The sequence below is a fragment of the Peromyscus californicus genome, unplaced genomic scaffold, assembly GCF_007827085.1.
Source record: "Peromyscus californicus insignis strain IS unplaced genomic scaffold, ASM782708v3 Scaffold_3__1_contigs__length_106647218, whole genome shotgun sequence".
NCBI lineage: Eukaryota > Metazoa > Chordata > Mammalia > Rodentia > Cricetidae > Peromyscus > Peromyscus californicus.
Genome location: NW_026294551.1, coordinates 20,047,572 through 20,066,992, shown reverse-complemented (window position 1 = coordinate 20,066,992; position 19,421 = coordinate 20,047,572). Strand labels below are relative to the sequence as shown.

General features: G+C 38.4%; 1 protein-coding gene across 1 annotated transcript; it reads left to right on the top strand.

Annotated features, from left to right (window-relative positions):
• Positions 1–277: 277 nt before the first annotated feature.
• Meioc (meiosis specific with coiled-coil domain) lies at positions 278–16,590 on the top strand. Its single transcript, XM_052756373.1, has 8 exons — positions 278–675; positions 792–879; positions 4,106–4,263; positions 7,222–7,326; positions 9,239–11,108; positions 11,715–11,849; positions 12,820–13,000; positions 14,279–16,590. Exons 1-8 carry the CDS (start codon positions 278–280, stop codon positions 14,503–14,505), a joined length of 3,162 nt encoding a protein of 1,053 aa, XP_052612333.1. The 3' UTR covers positions 14,506–16,590.
• Positions 16,591–19,421: the final 2,831 nt, after the last annotated feature.

Here is a 19,421-nt window from a genome sequence, read left to right as displayed (position 1 = left end):
CTCCTCCGTGGCACCCTCTCGGCTCGGCCCCCCCACCCACAGACCGGCTCCGGGCAGCGCCAAGGGCGGCCGCGGCCGCGGTGGGGTGCGGGCTGAGGGAGCTGGGCCTCGACGTCCGCCCTCATCCCCGTACCCCAGGAGCTGTAGCTCGTCCAGGAGGAGCTGGGGGCCGCGGGGGGGGGGGGCCGTCATGGAGGTGAGCGGCGGAGACACCTGCCGGCCCCGTCACCCCCAAGGCCTGAGGGAGGGACCTGAGGTAACCGGCGGGGCTTCGACGATGGCGACCCGGGAGAGGAGGAGACGCCGAGGAGGAGCGGGCGCCTCCTCAAGGCGCCGGGGCGGGGGGGGGGGGGTGTGTGTGGCTCCCGCGGGGAGATGGCTGGTCGCGGGCGGGGAGCCCCGACGGGTGGGGAAGAGGGACCGTCGGCGAGGCCTGCCGGGGGCTTGCCGGGCCGACCGAGGCCTGGGTGGGGGCGCCGCCGCCGCCGCCGCCTCCGTCGGCCTGTCAGCCTGTCGAGGCGCGCGGAGGCCGTGCGGCCCGCAGCCGGCGTCTGTCAGCGCCGTCGAGGGCCGCCTCCCCGAGGGAAGAGGGAAGCGGGGACGGAAGCGAGGGGACCCCGGGTCAGTAGCCCCACCCCCAGGGATCTGCAGTTCGGCCGCCCTGGCTGCAGCCCCGTGATGACCTCGCGTCTCGGTGTGTGTGTGTGTCCCCCCCCCCCCCCCCCCCCCCCCCCGCCCGAGCAGCCGAAGGTGGCGTTCCGTGGAAGCGCGAATCGCTGCTGGAACCTCAGTGTCGACACCAGCAGCCGGTTGTCCGACGTGTTCAACAGCATGATGCTGACCGGCTCCACGTCCTTCTATGATTGCTACAAATCGCAGGTCCATGGTCAAATTCAACGCTTTGCCCCCCCCTCCCCCTCCCCCGCTTCCTCCGTCACTCCCCTCCAGTCCCCCCACCCCCGCCCCCGCCCCCGCCCATTCCTCGCCCCCGTCGGTGCTCTAGCTCAAACCCAGGACCTGGCACTTGCTACGCGCTGTACAGCGGAGCTACAACTCTAGTCCCGTATATGTTGAAAAAGCTCGACAGTCAGAATCAGAAAGCTGGGGGAAACATTTTTTTTTTTTAATCGCATTTATATTATCCTATAGAGAACCTAATTTTTTTTAAGTTAAATTTTTTGGGGGAAGGGGACGGGAACGTGCCATGGCATACATGTAGAGATCAGAGGACTTTTCTGAGTGGGCTTTGAACTTAGGTCCTCAGGATTAGCAGCAAGCACCACCCCCCCCTCCCAAGCCATCTCACTGGTCCAGAGGAAAACATTTTAAATAGAGTTCACACGATGCACACTTGGCTTTGGAAATAAAAAAGGATTGTGTTTTTTTTTTTTTTTTATTTTTAGGATTTTTATATGTATGGTAGTTTTTCTAGCTTGTATGTCTGGGCACCACCTCCGGACACCAGAAGAGGGCGTCAGATCTCCTGAAATGTGAGCCGCCATTGAACCTGGGTCCTCTGGAAGAGCAGACAGTGCTCTTAACCACTGAGTCATCTTTTCAGGCCAAGAAAAGATTTTTCTATTCTTTTTTTCTCTTTTTGTTTTAAATAAAAGCTCAAACCCAGGACTTGGCACTTGCTATGTGCTGTACATCAGAGCTACAACTCCAGTCCCATATATGTTGAAAAAACTCCACAGTCAGAATCTGAAAGCTCTGGAAACAGGTTTTTTTTCTTTTAATTTTTTTTATTGCATTTATATTGACCTATATGAACCCAAATTTTTAAAATTAAATTGGGGGGAAGAAACATGCCATAGCATACATGTGGAGATCAGGGAACTTTTTTATGTGTTTTGCTTGCATGTCTGTCTGTCTGAAACTGTTGGATCCACTGGAATTTAAGGTATACACAGTTTTGGGCCTTGGATTGTAGGACTTGAACCTGGATCCCCTGGGAGAGCAGCCAGTGCTCTTAACTGCTGAGCCATCTCTCCAGCCCCCTAAGAAAAGGTTTTTCATTGGCTCATTATTTTAGTTGATTGTTCTATCAAAAAGTATGTCCTTGGGCTAGGGATATAGCTTAGTTGATAGAGTGCTTGCCTTGCACACTCAGAGTTCTGAGAATGATACACAGCACTGCATGAACTGAGTATAGTGGTACAAACCTGTATTCCTAGTGCTGGAAAGGTGGAAGGAGAAAGATCAGACATTTAGGTCATCTTTAGTTTCTGAGACAGAATCTGATACTGACCAGACTGGTCTTGAACTCATCGTATAGCTGAGGCTAACCTAATCCTCCTGCCTCCATCCCACAAGTGCTGGGATTGCAGATGAGGACCATCACACTCAATTTCTGGGATTTCCTTTTTTTTTTTTTTTGGTTTTTCAAGACAGGGCTTCTCTGTGTAGCTTTGCGCCTTTCCTGGAACTCGCTCTGTAGACCAGACTGGCCTCAACTCACAGAGACCCGCCTGCCTCTGCCTATCGAGTGCTGCGATTAAAGGCATGCGCCACCACTACCCGGCTGGGATTTCCTTTTAATGGTAGTAATAGCTTTAAAATTTCCAAAGAGATGATAATATTTATCTTTTTTATTTATTTTATAATATCTCTTGGAAATACAAAGTAGGCTCAAAATTTAAAAGTTGTGAAAAGGCCCTTGCTTAGGAGTAAGATCTTGAGTTTTGGCTCAGTTTCATCATGTATTTGCTGAGTAATTTGTTTTTTTGTATGTTTGTTTTGTTTTTTGGGTTTTGTGTATGTGTGATGATGGGCTAGTATTCTGCCACTGAACTATAATCTCAGACCCAGTTTCTTTGTTTTGAAAATAGAGAAGCCAGGTGGTGCTCTGCTTTTAATCCCAGTGTTTGGGAATCTGAGACAGGAGGATTGCTGTGAGTTCAAGGCCAGCTTGGGCTATAAAGTGAGTTCCAGGCCAGCCTGAGCTACAGAGTAAAACCCTGTCTCAACAACAACAAGAACAACAACAAAGAGATAATATTTGTCTCCTAAGTTGACTAACCAAAATTATGTGTGTGGTTTTATATGAAAATTAGAGTTTTACGTGGTTGTATGTTTTTCATTGAATAAATTTTGTAAAGCCGGGCATGGTTATGCACTCCTAATACCAGAACTTGAGAGATAGAGGCAAGAAGATAAAAAATTTTAGGCCATTCCTTGTGAGTTCAAGGCCAGTCTGGACTAACAGCGACCCTATTTAGGGAAAAAAAGTGAATTTTGTGTATAATTTACTTAAAATAATACCACTAATATCCACACAAAGTCTTCTGTGTTTAAAATACTAAAACGACCGCAATTATACCTATCAATAAGTTGTTGCACAGAGAAACCTAAAGGAATGATGTCTACTTCTGTTATTTTTTAACTTAAAATAACCTTTAAATTAAAATTATTATTGTGTATGACATGTACATGTGAGTATAAGTGCACACATTCCATGGCACACAGATAGAGGTCAGAGGACAACTTTTGGAGTTCTGTCCTTCCATTGTGGGTTCTAGGTATAGAACTCAGGTCAACAGGCCTTCAAGGACAAGCACTTTTACCCTCTGAGCCATGTCTCTGCTCCTACCTTTATGAATTAAAAACGATTACACTTAACATTTTTGGGGGGTGGGAGACACAGGGCACTTGTGTCCATGGCACATGTGTGCAAGTCAGAGGGTAACTTGAAAGTGAAGAGTTGACTCTGTCCTTCCACCACATGGGTCCGGGAGCTGCAAACCCAAGTCGTCAGACTTGGTGGCAAGCACCTGGACTCACTGAACCATCTCACTTGCTGACCCCCTTTTTCTAATAGAAGAGAGCTGTTAATGGAGACTGGATGTATCTTTAGTTTTAACAAGAGCTCTAGATCTAATCAATAACTTTCGTACATAAAAATGTATTGCAACACAAACATGTTTGTTTATGTACTGTCTGTATTTGCTTCAGGGTCAGTACTGTAACAGAGTTGAGGAATTTCAGCAAATTGTAATGGCCAGCAAATGTTTACATTCCAGCTTTTGGCAGAGTTCTTGAGATAATTACATTCTAGCGTTGAATATTATCTCTCTGATGTAGAAGTATTTCTTTAAAATTTCAGAATGAAGACAATGTAGACCTAAGGCAGACCTGCACTCCACTCTCTTCATCAACAGAGTATGCAAATTCTATAGACTCCTCACTCTTCTATGCACCATGGTCTACTTACGGAGACGATATCAAACAACCTCCCAGTTCTCAGATCAATGTAAAGAACAGGTAAATGGATACATTGATCAGACCAAATGAATTGTTGTTTTTAAGTCTGATTTCACAGGGATCAAAGTATATTGGATTTCTAGCTCTTCTCTTTTAATATTGTGGGATTATAACTTTATGTTCATCAAAGTTTTAAGAAAGCTTAAACTAGGCAGTTATTTGTGTATAATTTTTAGTTCATGTTTTTAGACAGAGGTTGGCTTCTTTGTTATCCTTCTGCCTTTACCTCTTGAGTGCTGGGATTGCAGTAACACATAGCCTCAAATTGCTTTAAAATTTTTTTAGATTATTTTCTATGTATAGGTGTTTTGCTTGCATGTCTGTGTACCATGTGTGTGCCTATTGCCCATGGAGGTCAGATGGGTGTTGAATCCCCTGAAACTGTAGTTATGGTTGGTTGTGAGTCACCATGTGGTGACTGGTAACTGAACCTGAGTCCTCTATAAGAGCAACAATTGTGGCTGGGTGGTAGTGGCGCACGCCTTTAATCTGAGCACTTGGGAGACAGAGCCAGATGGATCTCTGTGTGTTCGAGGCCAGCCTGGTCTACAGAGTGAGTTCCAGGACAGGCACCAAAACTACACAGAGAAATCCTGTCTCAAAAAAAACCAAAAAGAAAAAAAAGCAACAAGTGTTCTTAAGCACTGCAACACTTCTCAGACTCCAAATCACAGGTTTCTTAAGTTGTTCTTTCTAAAGATATTTTTAAAATTTAAGAAATGTGTGTGCATGTGCACACACACACACACACACACACACACACACACACACACACGTAGAAGTTAGAGGACAGCTTGAGAGAGTTGATTCCCTTCTTCTGCCATGTAGGTCCCGAGGATGGAGCTCAGGTCATTAGGCTTGGTGGTAAGCACTTTTTCCCACAGAGCCATCTTGCCAACCCTAACCATAATTAAAATGTTTAGGGTTAGGGACCTAGAGAGATGGCTCAGTGGTTAAAAGCACTGGCTGCTCTTCAGAGGTTCTGAGTTCAATTCCCAGCAAACATATGGCAGCTCACAACCATCTATATAATGGTTGTGTATATACATATATATACGTATGTATATGTATGTGTGTGTATATATATATATATATATATGTATGTATGTATGTATGGGCTGGAGAGATGGCTCAGCCATTAAAGGCTAGACTCACAACCAAAAAATAAAATATAAGTATATATATTATATATACATACATATTATATACGTATTATATATACATACACACACATATATAACATTACAGAAAACTATTAGAAGGAGAAGCTTGGGAGTGATGTTTTACATTATTTTAATTACATATAAGGGAGCTATTAATGGAGGCTTGATATATCTTTAGTTTTACAAGGAAGCAGATATTTGTTGAATCCTACTTATTAAAAACATTGAAAATTTAAAGTTATGGGTAATGAAATATTAGACTATATAATACACAATTCTTCAAAAATAATTGAAGTTAATAGATGCCATTGAAAAATTCAAGGGCCAACTATGGTGGCATACTCCTTCAATGCCAGCACTTGGGAAGCAGAGACAGGCATATCTCTGTGAGTTCAAGGCCTGCCTGGTCTACATAGTGAACTCCAGAACAGCCAGAGCTACAACGTGATGTCTATGTAAAAAAAAAAAAAAAAAAAAAAAAAAAAAAAAAAAAAAAAGAGAGAGAAAGAAAAAAATTCAAACTTCACAAAAATATGTGCTAAAGAAAAGTAAAACTTGGGCCAGGCGGTGGTGGTGCACGCCTTTAATCCCAGCACTTGGGAGGCAGAGGCAGGTGAATATGAGTTCAAGGCCAGCCTGGACTACAGAATGAGTTCCAGGAAAGGCGCAAAGCTACACAGAGAAACCCTGTCTCGAAAAATCAAAATAAAATAAAAGAAAAGGAAAAGAAAAGGAAAACTTTACTTTGACCACTCTGTCTTTTTTTCCACAATTGTAAGTATTAATGGTTTGGCAAATATTAAATAATGTTCTAGATCTTATATACAGAGAAAATTTCATATTGAATCTTTGTAAAGTAACATTGTATAGTGGAAAAGTATTAGAGTTGATGGCACCAGTGTTTAATGTATAGTTTGTAAGTCACATACCCTTGTAATATAATTTTAATATTTCAAATGATTATCCATTCAACAGATAACTAGATGACTACTAATGTTTACCTTCTCAATTAAATATTTTAGTGTTAGGCAAATATATTTTTATTTCTGAAATATCCCAATAATCTGAAGTGTTAGAAAGAAAATAAGAAATAAATATCTCTTGTTGGTTCAAGCAGGTTACCTAAGCTGGCCTCAAACTCAGTTTTTATTTTTGTTGTTTTCTTTTTGAGACAGTGTCTCTCTACATAATCCTAGCTATCCTGGAATTCACTATGTAGACCAGGCTGGCCTTGAAGTCATAGATACCTGCCTGCCTCTTCCTCTAGAGTGCTGATGTTGAAGGAATGTGCCACTATGCCCAGCTTCATTTGGTTTTCAAATAACAAATGAAAAGACTGAACAGATTTACAATGATGTATAATTGAACATGCTTTCAGGTGTGCTACCAAGCATTTCTCTAACACTCTAATTCAGACATTTATATCTTGGTCACTTAAAATTAATAGCATATGTTATAGAGAAATGAGAAATAAACATTTTGTAAACTTGGACTTGAAATAGAGAAATATTTATGTATAGTAGATAATATACTGAACTTAGAAAATGTTCTTGTCTTTTCCTTGTTTGAAATGCTGTATAGAGTCAGTCTAAATATCTTACTGAAAAGATGATTAGAGGGGATGGGACTGTAGCTCAGGATTAGAATACTTGTCTAGCATAAATGAGGTTCTGGGTTTGATCTTTAGCACCATGAAAGAAAAATCAATAAAAAAGAAAAATAATGGAATATGTATAGAAGAAGAAATTGATATATTTTAATAAATATATAGTTTATATATGATATTCATTTTTAGGGTTCAGACCGAAAGAAATGACTATGGCAGTGAAACAGACTTATATGGACTTGTGTCTAACATTTTGGAAGAACAGGATAAGTCACAGCCCTATTTTGCTGAAGGGTTAGTATATAAACTTTATAGTGTATAATGGACCTTTTAGTGGACATATACTAGGTTACTTTGTTGTTTAACATTTATTTTTATTTAACAGTGGATCATAGGATAGTAGATATTTTCAAATATTTGTTTCTAGGAACCTTGATTTTGCTGAAGTCTTTCCATACAATTGAAAGTTCAGCCTAAGGTTTTATTTGCTTAAGAACTTTGATTTGAAAAAATATTCTTGCATAATTCATAGTTATTTCCCTTGAGTTCATGAGCTAAAGTTTGGCTTAAGGAACGTAAGTTCCAAGAAGCTTTAAACTTAGACCTCGAAGGATAAAACTCATTACTCATTGCAGAAATACATATGGATTTTATTCGTGCAGTAGAGGTTTAAAGTGTTTTAATTGTTTTATTTGGGTGTGGAGGCCATATTACCCAAGTACCCTATTAATAAATAAGAAAATATGCCATACACATGTAACCAGTTAAAATACTTTAGTTTCAAAAAATATTTTAAGCAAAACACATCTTTTTTCATTAAAATTTGTGGTCAACACACTTTTGAATTATATAATAATCTATTCAAAGAAAAAACTATCTGCTTAGCACAAACAATTCATGTAAGACCCTAAAGTCTACCTCAGGCCTTGATTAACGACTTTTAGAAAAGTGTGGTGAAGATATTAAAATTAAAATGCATATAGTCATTCATTGCTTAATGATGGGGACAGGTTCCAAGAAATGCATCATTAAACTATTGCACTGTCACGGGAACAGTTCTTACCCAAAGCTAAATAGTATAGGCCAGTCATTCAGTGTGGCTTCTTGATGTAGTCAAAACACACAGTAACTGTGAAGTGCTCTGAGTGGGTGCACGTGACTGTAATCTCAATTTGGGCTAAGGTAGTACAATCCAGAGTAGGAGGCCATCCTGGGCTACCTAGAGGGTTTAAGCATTTGAGGTTGACTTTGGCTTTATAACAAGACGCTGTCTACAAATAGACAAGTCAGAGAGAGAAATGACAGTGTAACCATAGAATACACAAGGCTGATGCTAGTGTAATGACATTTTACAGTTAATTTATTTTTTTAAATGCAATAAAAATACAGAGGGGCTGGAAAGATGCCTTAGTGGTTAAGAGTACTTGCTACTCTTCCAAAGAACCCAAGCTCATTTTTCAGCACCCATGTGAGAAGGTTCACAAGCTTTTGTGTATCCAGCTTTGGGGGATTTAATGCCTTTGGCCTCTGAGGAAACTGAACAAACATGGACATACCCACTTGTAGACACATACACAAACATAATTAAAAATAATGAAAACAAATCTGAAAATTTTAAATATACTACAGTAAATGCATAAACTAGTAACATAGTCAGATCATCACCTAATATTATATAGTACACATAGCTGTGTACTATGTTATTAAAACTGGCAGTGCAGTAAGCTAGTTTACACCAACATCACAAACATAAGTAATGACTTGTGCTATGTCATTGTGTGTTCTGTCTCACATTTATTTGGCACACAGCTCTTTTTTTGGTAGTTTTTTTAAAGATTTATTTATAATGTATACAGTGTCCTGTCTGCATAAATTCCTGCACAGAAGAAGAGGACACCAGATCTCATTACAGATGGTTGTGAGCCACCATGTGGTTGCTGGGAATTGAACTCAGTATCTCTGGAAGAGCAGCCAGTGCTCTTAACCTCTGAGCCATCTCTCCAGCCCCTGGCCCACATCTCTTACAGCAGATAGCACATTTCATATGATTGAGTTGTTTGGAAGCAGTGGTAGTTGGGAAAGATTGGTGAAGTGTCGGGTTTTTTGTTTTGTTTTTTTGTTTGTTTTTTGAATCTTTCCTAATGTTTCCAGAGGAAATAAAGTCACCAAGACTGAAATTGTAATTAAATATGTTTACTTGTTCTAGGACCTGCTCCTCCAATTTAAAATCAGTTTGGCCAATGAACACAAGCAGATTTGTAGATCACCATGACCTCTTAACAGAAACCAAAAGGCCAATAGATACAACTATCTCTCAGCAAGCTTTTTATAGTGGTGAATCTGTGTCAGCAGTGGAAAAGCAATACTTGCATAATAATAATCTCACACCACAACAAAAAATAGATGAACTTTATCATGGATATACTGGTTTAGATCTTGAAGAACAATGGTTGTACCTCTCAAGAAGTGATCATTCTAATTGTTACAATATTCAGACAAATGATACAGTTAAGGCAACTTTCCAAGAATATCCATTTATTAAAAACTGTTTTACACCACAAACAGGTCTGTCTGATATCATGAAAGAATCAGGAATTGATACTTACTCTTATGGAAGAGAGAAAATATGTGCTAAGGGTCTTGAAACACCATTACAGCATAAAAGGGCAGAGATATTTCTTTCCCAATTTAATAGATATAATGAAAATGCTGATTATTGTAGATACCCAGAATATGCTCATCCTAATAAGGCAAAGCTTAACAAATGTTCAAATTTTAGTGTTCAAGATGGTAAAAAATTAGCCAATGGCACACCTGAAACACCGACTGTGGAAGCAGATGCCTATACGAAGTTATTTCAAGTTAAACCAGCAAATCAGAAAAAAATGGAAGAGACAATACCTGACCAGCAGAATTTTGCATTTCCAAAAACAGCACCACATCTGACAGAAAAACAGTTTGCAAAGGAAGCAGCATTCACTGCTGATTTTGGCTTAAAATCAGAGTATGGACTAAAGCCTCACACAGCTTGTCCAGCTAATAATGATTTTGCTAATGTCACTGAAAAGCAACAGTTTGCTAAGCCTGATCCCCTAAACTCTGAATATTTTAAATCAGTGAATTTATTCTCAAATTCAGCAACATCTTCAGGAGGTATCAGTTTAAACAGACCAACTTGGATGAATGTTCAAACAAAAAATAACCTTCCTATTCCTTATCGAAATCAAGGTAACTTGATGAAATTAAATAGTCATTTAAGTGCAGCGTCAAAAGGTTCTAACCATTCTTCAGATTTCCCCCAACTATCGTCTACAAATTTAACCTCAAACAGCAATTTATTCCAGAAGTATTGCCAAGAAAACCCGTCAGCATTTTCTAGTTTTGATTTTAGTTACAATGGGGCAGAAAGAATTCAATCTGTGAGTCACATGGAAGGACTAACAAAAACTGGAGAAGACAGTCTCTTTGAATCGGTTACAGAGAAGAAAATAAAGCAGCCGAATGGATTTTGTGATAGCTATTCAGCTTCACAATATGGGATAATAGAAAATGTAAACAAACATAATTTCCAAGCCAAGCCCCAGAGTGGACATTATGATCCTGAAGACATTCCAAAGCATTTTGATGGGTTACCTCAAAATACATACCAAGATCTGTTAGAGTCACAGGGTCATTTTAATAGCCACAGACAAGGAAGTGGAGACAGCAATATTAATAGCCGTGTGAATCGCACACAGTCCTGCTTTTCTAATAATTATATGATGGGAGATTTACGACACAATCAGGGTTTTCAACAACTTGGTTCAAACGGGTTTCCCCTACGATCTACCCACCCGTTTGGCCACTCAGTTGTTCCACTGTTGGATTCCTATGATTTGTTTTCTTACGATGACTTAAGCCATTTATATCCTTATTTTAATGATATGATGTATGGTGATAATTCCTTTTCTGGCTTTGTGCCAACGTTTGGATTTCAAAGACCAATTAAAACCCGAAGTGGACCAGCTAGTGAGCTTCATATTCGTCTAGAAGAGTGCTATGAACAATGGAGAGCATTAGAAAAGGAGAGGAAAAAGGTAACAACCACCCATTTAGAAGTAACAGTATGTTTCATCTGCTTCTCTTTGTTAACCTCAGTATGGTTTAAGTACTTATTCCTAAGCTGAATTCTTCTGTAATGTATTTAAATTCATTGCTATAAGGACTTAGCTAGGTTATTTAAAGATTGAAAGATCGGGATTTTGAAACAGTTCTCTTTTTAAATTTTCTATGAAGTAGATTTTCTTCTTTTTTAAAGTATTAAATTGTTGGAGAGTATTAAAGTATATATAAGTATGAGAAAATATTATGGTATTGTGGCTTATATTTGGTTTTTGTCTTTTTTTTTTCTTTCTTTTTTGAGACAGGGTTTCTCTGTGTAGCCCTGGTTGTCCAGGAACTCACTCTGTAGTGACCTCAAACTCACAGAGATCCTCCTGCTTTTGCCCTGCCAAGTCCTGGGATTAAAATCACCACCCAGCTCAGATTTTCATTTTCTAAGTTAGACTCTAACTGTGGTTTATATTAGTTGCATTTTGATACCAAAACAATTTTATTTAAAGCGAATTTTTTTCTGTTTCTTAGAGCTGTGAAAAATATTATTCACTTTTTAAAAGCTAGTATCTAAAAATTATATTTTACAGACCGAATTAGCCCTTGCCAAGAATTATCCAGGAAAGAAAGTATCCAGTACTAATAATACTCCAATTCCAAGATTGACTTCCAACCCATCTAGAGTTGATCGCTTAATTGTGGATGAACTTCGAGAACAAGCCAGAGTAAGCTGTAAAAACATCCAGTAGTGGTCTTTTTTAAAATTACTTGATAAAAATTTAAAGGATTTTAGCAAGTTAGAGTTGTGAAGGACTTTATTATCACATTTACAGCCAGGTGTGATGGCATATGTATAAACTCTGCATTTAGGAGGTGGAGGCAGGAGGATCAAGAGTTTAAGGCCAGCCTCAGCTGTATTACTGAGTTTGATAACAACATGGGCTCAAAACAAACAAAAAAACACAGTAAAATCACTTACAGACAGCTGAAAAAGTTCTTTTGTGTGTATATTTGAGTGTGTGTGTGTCTGCATATTGAGGCCACATGTTGACATTGGGTATCTTCCTCAATTGCTTTCCACCTTATTTTTTGAAACAGTCTCAACTGAACCTGGAGCTCACTGATTTATCTAGGCTAGCTCACTTCCTCAGCACTGGGATTACAGCTGCACACCACTGTGTTTGGTTTTTTTTTTTTATTTGTTTGTTTGTTTTCCTTTTTTTGAGACAGTGTCTCACTATGCAGCTCTGGCTGGTCTGGAAATTGCTATGTGGTCCATGCCTCGAACTTACAGAGGTCTGCCTGCCTCTGTCTCCTAGGTGCTGGGATTAAGGTGTGTGTTATCACACCTAGCTGTACTTGTCCCTTTAACTCAATTCTCCTTTAGGTGGTTCTTACTAACAGTCTTCTGTTTATAGACTTGTCAAAAACAATATCAGATCTTATCTTTGTACTGTCAGTGACATGGCTGTGTTTAATATTTTATTTTTTCATTGTTTACTCAGTATTCAACTACAACTTTTAGAATTAACATACACAAGCAAGTATAAAAACTTTCCATGTTTATTTCCCCTAGCATAGTGTTAGGACACAGTAAGCATCCATTTATTTACTAAACGATTATTGTTGCTCTCATCTCTGCTATGTTTCATTAAAGACTTGTTTGCCTTATCAAAATTTAAATGTTTCCCTCAGGTTGTGACTTTACTAGGCAAAATGGAACGTCTTCGAAGCTCTCCCCTTCATGCTAATATCTCTACTGCTCTTGATAGACACTTGGAGTCGATTCACATTGTACAGTCACGTAGAAAGGATGAAATTGTTAATGCTTCAAATCGGCAAAGACAAGGAGTGCCTAGGTGCCAAGATGACAGAGGTACAAATGTTTTGGAGTTTTGTTTGTGTGTATATATATACACACACACACACACACACACATACATATATATGTTTGTTTGTTTATTGTTTTTTCAAGGCAGAGTTTCTCTGTGTAGTTTTGGTGCCTGTCCTGGAGCTTGCTCTGTAGACCAGGCCAGCCTCAAACTCACAGAGATCCACCTGGCTCTGCCTCCCGAGTGCTGGAATTAAAGGCATGTGCCACTGTCACCCGGCTTTAATTTATGTTTTATGTATAAGTGTTCATACATAAGATAGGGCATTATACCTGTTATATAAAGTTGTGAGCTACTATGTGGTTGCTGGGAATTGAACTCAGGACCTCTGGAAGAGCAGCCAGTGCTCTACTGAGCCATCTCTCCAGTCCCAGAAGTACAAATGTTAATGCAAACTCTTTTGATAAAGCAGTGTAATAATTTGAATTTAATAAAATCAGATCTGAAATTAAAAGATTGGATTTTTTTTAAAAGATTTATCTAGGGCCGGGCAGTGGTGGCACTTGCCTTTAATCCCAGCACTTGGGAGGCAGAGCCAGGCGGATCTCTGTGAGTTCGAGGCCAGCCTGGACTACCAAGTGAGTTCCAGGAAAGGCACAAAGCTACACAGAGAAACCCTGTCTCGAAAAACCAAAAAAAAAAAAAAAAAGATTTATCTATATTTATTGTGTGTTCTGCATGTATGCCTGCAGGCCAGAAGAGGGCACCAGATCTCTTATAGATGTTTGTGGGCCTCCATGTGGTTGCTGGGAATTGAACTTAGTATCTCTGGAAGAGCAGCCAGTGCTTTTAACCTCTGAGCTGTATCTCCAGCCCAAAAGATTTGGGTTTCTAAAATTAATACTTATCTAAATAACAAATTAGCAAATGATCACTATATTACTTATTCCCAAAGTATTTTGTTCTCTTTTGTTAATTTTATGCACTTAATTATAATACCTGTCTTTTTTTTAATTTTTATTTTTAGTGTCTATTATTGGATTTTTTAAACTGTAAACTCAATTGGAATTTAATACCTGTCTTAAAATACAGTCTCTTTTACCAAAGCATAGTCATTGCTATATAGATCAAAGATAAAGTAATAATACTTTTAAGTAGTTTAAAAAACAAGGTACTTCATTAGCTTAGCCATCACCGTTTTTGTAAAAAAAAAAAAATTAATAATAATAATGTTTGATCATTTAATAGCAACAGCACTGAGCTGCTTAAGATGTAAGGGGTATTTAAATGAATAATAAGAAATAATCTTATTTATTTTACAGATGTTTTTGCTCTTGCTACAGCAATTAAAGAGATGTGTGTAGCTACTCGGAAAGCACGCACTACCCTGTGGTGCGCACTGCAGATGACCTTGCCAAAAACAGCAAGTACATCGGGCCAAGCTGACATGGAAAAGGCTTTCCAAGATCTAGTAAACTGTGAAGATAAAGTCCATGAAATAAATAGTAGCAATCCAATGAACCAGAGAGGTGAAACAAATAAACATTAAGGAAATGCCAGCAGAAAGAAGAGTTAAAAAGCTGATAAGTAAATGTATCAAGATGTGCTAAAATTTTTAATGAACTTGTCAAACTTTCAGTACATTAATTTTCTTTCAGATTTAAAGTTAATACTTCAATGAAGTCTAACTTCTATTTAAAAATCTGCTTGGAATGAATCAGATACAGTTTAAAGTGAACTCAAAGGTAAAGTTGATTACTCCAGGAGTTCTGAGTAGTCAAAGATAGCAAGTTTATTTAATTAAATATCCCCTTACGGCTAAAAATTGCTTAGATCCATTCTTCAGTGCAGGTAAATGCAAATGTGAAATTCTTCTAGGAGATAAGTTTCATTTAGTTCTGCCTTAGTAAGTATAATTCCAAATAATGAGTCTAAGTGACTGTAACCCAATTATGGCTACAGTTTAGTAAACAAGACAAGTTTTGATTGTGATTTAAAAGTATTTTCCTTACAAAACTGGATAATACCTAGAAAACAAAGGAAAACAAGGATAAACCCAATATTCATGTAAAAATTTAATATTTAAAATACTACCATATTTATAAATTTGAAATCTTAGTGTCTATGGAGGGAAATGCATCTGATTCTCCTAAATTAGTGATAAAAGTGCCAGTGTGAAAACCATGCAAGTTACTGAATATAAAACCTGTTCAAATCATTAGTGTATATTCTTTAAATTTTAATTATACTATCAATTAATAAATATTTCCAATTTCAAAGTATTTAATTGAATCAAAATAAAACATTCCTTTATCTGGATCTTTTAGACTCGATGCCCAGTAACTAAAATAATGACTCTTGTTTTAATACCCTTAGTTTGCTGTCTTTGATGAGGGTATCACGAAGTTCTAAAATGTATTTTTTAGGTTAATCTTTAACTAGTTTAGTTTTGCCAATTAGTTAGTGTATATTTTGTGTAGTTATGTTCATTTGTTTGCTTCTGTATTTTTTAAAAAGAACAATTGAAAGCTTGGCTTTTTCTGTTTCTCATCACTTAATATCTTTGTATTAGAACCCGAATAATTTATTCATTAATATGAAATGTTGGTATTATGTGACTCAGAAGATCTTGGGTTTTAAAGTTTCTAGCATGAGTTAAACTATAATATAATGTACTGATGAAATTTAATTGAAATATCCTTGACTAGAAACACTGATGTTTTTGATGTTAGTGTTTTTTCTTAGCTTTAGAAATCCTGGTATTAAAAAAAGAAGAGTGTAATCACACCACATAAATTTTCTTAGATGATGTGCGGAAGAAACTGATTGAGAATGCAGGAGTAACTGTAGGGAGAAACATTTTGATCACTGATATGCTTAGAACTACCAGATGAATTACATTGAGGGTAGTTAAATAAAATAGACCACTCCACCACAGTCACTGCATAGAAAGTGGTTAAGTTTGACATAAAACATGTTGAATGTTATGAAAACAAATATTGTACTGAATTTAGTCTCTCAGGAAAAAATAAATTACTTTGTTGAAAATATTTGGTTTCATTTTTTACATTTGTGTTAATTTCTAACATTGTATTATTTATTTTTGAAAACCACATGAATTTCATTTAGCTGAAAAGAGCCTTTCTGGTTTCAATTTCATTCCTAACACATAAGCATATTGGTAGATGATTGTGATTCAGATTAGATTCCACTTGACCTCTTTTAAAGATGAAACTTGCTTTGCCTTGCTTAAAATAAAAACTCTAGGGAGACCTTTACAGGACAGTGGTCATAAGTGATATACCAGTCTGTTAAGGAAAACCAAACCATGGGCTGGGGATGAAGCTCAATTGGGTGAATGTTTACAGAGTATGCAGGAGAGCCTGGGTTGCTCCTATGCACTGTATAAACCTTGTGTGGTGCATGCCTGTAATCCAGCATTAGTGAGGGGAGGGCAAGAGGATCAGGAAGTCAAAGCTATCATCAATGACAATGTTCTTGAGGCTAGATTTAGCACTTGAGAGAGTTGGGAGGTCCAGGCAGGAGAATCAGAAGGTAAAGACCAGCCTCAGCTAAATAAAGGCCAGCTGTGACTATCTTTTTTTTTTTTTTTTTTTTTTTTTTTTTTTTTTTTTTTTTTTTTTTTTTTTGGTTTTTTGAGACAGGGTTTCTCTGTGTAGCTTTGCGCCTTTCCTGGAACTCACTTGGTAGCCCAGGCTGGCCTCGAACTCACAGCGATCCGCCTGGCTCTGCCTCCCGAGTGCTGGGATTAAAGGCGTGCGCCACCACCGCCCGGCCAGCTGTGACTATCTTGTCACAAACAAGATCTTTGAAATTTTGCTTTAGTGTCATTTTCTATAGTACAGATCAGTGGTTCTCAACCTGTGGATCCCCACAGGCCAACCTCTATCTCCAAAAAGTATTTACATTACTATTCTTAATAGTAGCAAAATTACAGTTATGAAATAGCAATAAAAATAACTATGGTTGGGGGTCAGTCAGCACGACATGAGGAACTGCATTAAAGGGTTGCAGCATTAGGAAGGTTGCCGTGGGTTTCTAGCTGTCCTGGAACTTGTTATGTGAACCTCAGGCTTGCAGTGATGCTGCTGTTCTTGCCTCCCCAGTGCTGGTATTATAGGCATGTACCACTACACCTTGCTAGATGGTTCTTAAATGCTTCTAAATTGCAGCTTATAAAAATATTAAAAATTATCACACAAAATATGTTCTCTAATTCAAAGAGATGTATTTTTCTTTTTAAATTTGTGTTTACATGCACACACATATGCCACAGTGGGTGTGGGGGTCAGAGGACAACTTTCTGTAGTTGGTCTCTCCTAACACCATGTGGGTCCTGGAGAGTGAACTCATCAGGATTGGCAGCACATGCCTTTACCCACTCAACTGACATAGCCCATGTTTTTATTTTACTTTTCTTTAAAAGTGTAAGTCTGTGTGTTAGTAAGCACACATAAACAGAATAAAAGAAATGGCCGGGCGGTGGTGGCCTTTAATCCCAGCATTTGGAAGGCAGAGGCAGGCAGATCTGAGTTCGAGGCCAGCCTGGTCTACAGAGCGAGATCTAGGACAGGCACCAAAGCTACACAGAGAAACCCTGTCTCGAAAAACAAAAATAAAACAACAGAAGTGCTTTTTAAATTCGATAGAGAAAGCAAGGAAGACACCATACACAAATATATATAAAGGTATTTGAAACTTACCTTAAGTCATTCTATCACTACCCTTTCCATTCCACTAAGTAGTTACAAAAGTTTTGGAGGAATTACTATTATAATGAAAATTCCATTGATCACTGGCTGCTCTTCAGAGGATTTGATTCCAGGTTTGATTTCCAGCACCCACAAGGTGGCTCACAACCACCAGTACCTCCAGTCCCTGGGGATCCCATGCCCTCTTCTGGCTTCCAATGGCACTACATGCAAACATGCAGACAAAACACCCATACACATAAAAATAATTTAATTTTTAGCTGGGTTGTGGTGGCCTTTAATCCTAGCACTTGGGAGGCAGAAGCAGGTGGATCTCTGTGAGTTTGAAGCCAGCCTAGTCTACAGAGCTAGGACAGTCAGGGCTACTCCAACAAACCCTGTCTTGAAAAACAAAAACACCCAATCACTGGGCATGCTTTAGTGAAACATTTCACTATTAGGATAAGAATCTGTACCATATCAAGCTGATGAAAGAAAATGCTGGCAGTACTTTCAGGAGGGGATGCTAAAATCTTTTTAGATTATGGATTAGCCTATAGAAAAATGTCTGCTGTAAATCAAACAGTGAAGGGGAAGATGAATAGGAATCTCACTTACACAACTTAAGTAAAACATAGCTCTCTGAACAGATGAAGATAGGTTTCTTCTGTATCCCAGAATCTAATCAATATTTATATGTATAATCCAGCTATCATTTGGCTTAAAAGGGCTTATTGGGGGCTGGAGAGATGGCTCAGAGGTTAAGAGCACTGACTGCTCTTCCAGAGGACCTGAATTCAATTCCCAGCAACCACATGGTGGCTCACAACCATCTGTAACGAGATCTGGTGCCCTCTTCTGGCCTGCAGTCATACATGCTGTATACATAATAAATAAATCTTAAAAAAAAAAAAAAAAGGGCTTATTGGGAAATGTTATCATTTATACTATTTTCTACAGAGAAAATATTTTACTGTTTAAAATAACCCTGGACTTTTAAATTATAACCTGTTTTTATGTTAAAAAATTAATAAATATAAAAAATATAATTTAAAAAAACAAAAAATAGTATCTTAAGTGAATAACCTAACCAAAGCCCAATGAGCTGATTGTTTATTTAAGCATTAGTTGGATGTACACTATAACATATAGAGTCCCATGACACATGCCTATAATCCCTGCAGTTGGAAGGCTGAAGCAAGGAGGTCAGAAATTCAAGGGAAACCTAGGTTACAAAGCAGGAGGCAGCCTAGGCCTCCTCAAAAACAAAAACTAGCAAATTGAAACAAATACCTTAAGGAATGGATATAATCTTGAATCCTTCAGAAGCCAAAATCCAGGTGAGAAGGAGGTCCTAAAATAAGGATTACTAAATTAAAACAGGTTCTCGAATATACTCTTCAGAGCTGTGGCTCACTGCTTCCATCACATAAAAAATTTCAAAGCCAACTTACTCAAGCTCCAAAAAACAATCCTCTGAGCTTCACAGGGAACTTGGAAACAAATTTAAGAGAGAAGACATTTCACTTGCAGAGTATATCTTTTTTTTTTTTTTTTTTTTTTTTTTTTTTTTAAGATTTATTATGTAGACAGTGTTCTGCCTGCAGGCCAGAAGAGGGTGTCAGATCTCATTACAGATGGTTGTGAGCCACCATGTAGTTGCTGGGAATTGAACTCATGACCTCTGCAACAATAGCCAGTGCTCTTAACCTCTGAGCCATCTCTCCAGCCCCACAGGGTATATCTTACAGGG

Coding starts and splice junctions, on each gene's coding strand:
- Meioc (XM_052756373.1), top strand. CDS start 278: ATGGCGACCCGGGAGAGGAGGAGACGCCGAGGAGGAGCGGGCGCCTCC. Junction 7,327..9,238: donor CAGCCCTATTTTGCTGAAGG/GTTAGTATATAA, acceptor TACTTGTTCTAG/GACCTGCTCCTCCAATTTAA. Junction 11,109..11,714: donor TAGAAAAGGAGAGGAAAAAG/GTAACAACCACC, acceptor TATATTTTACAG/ACCGAATTAGCCCTTGCCAA.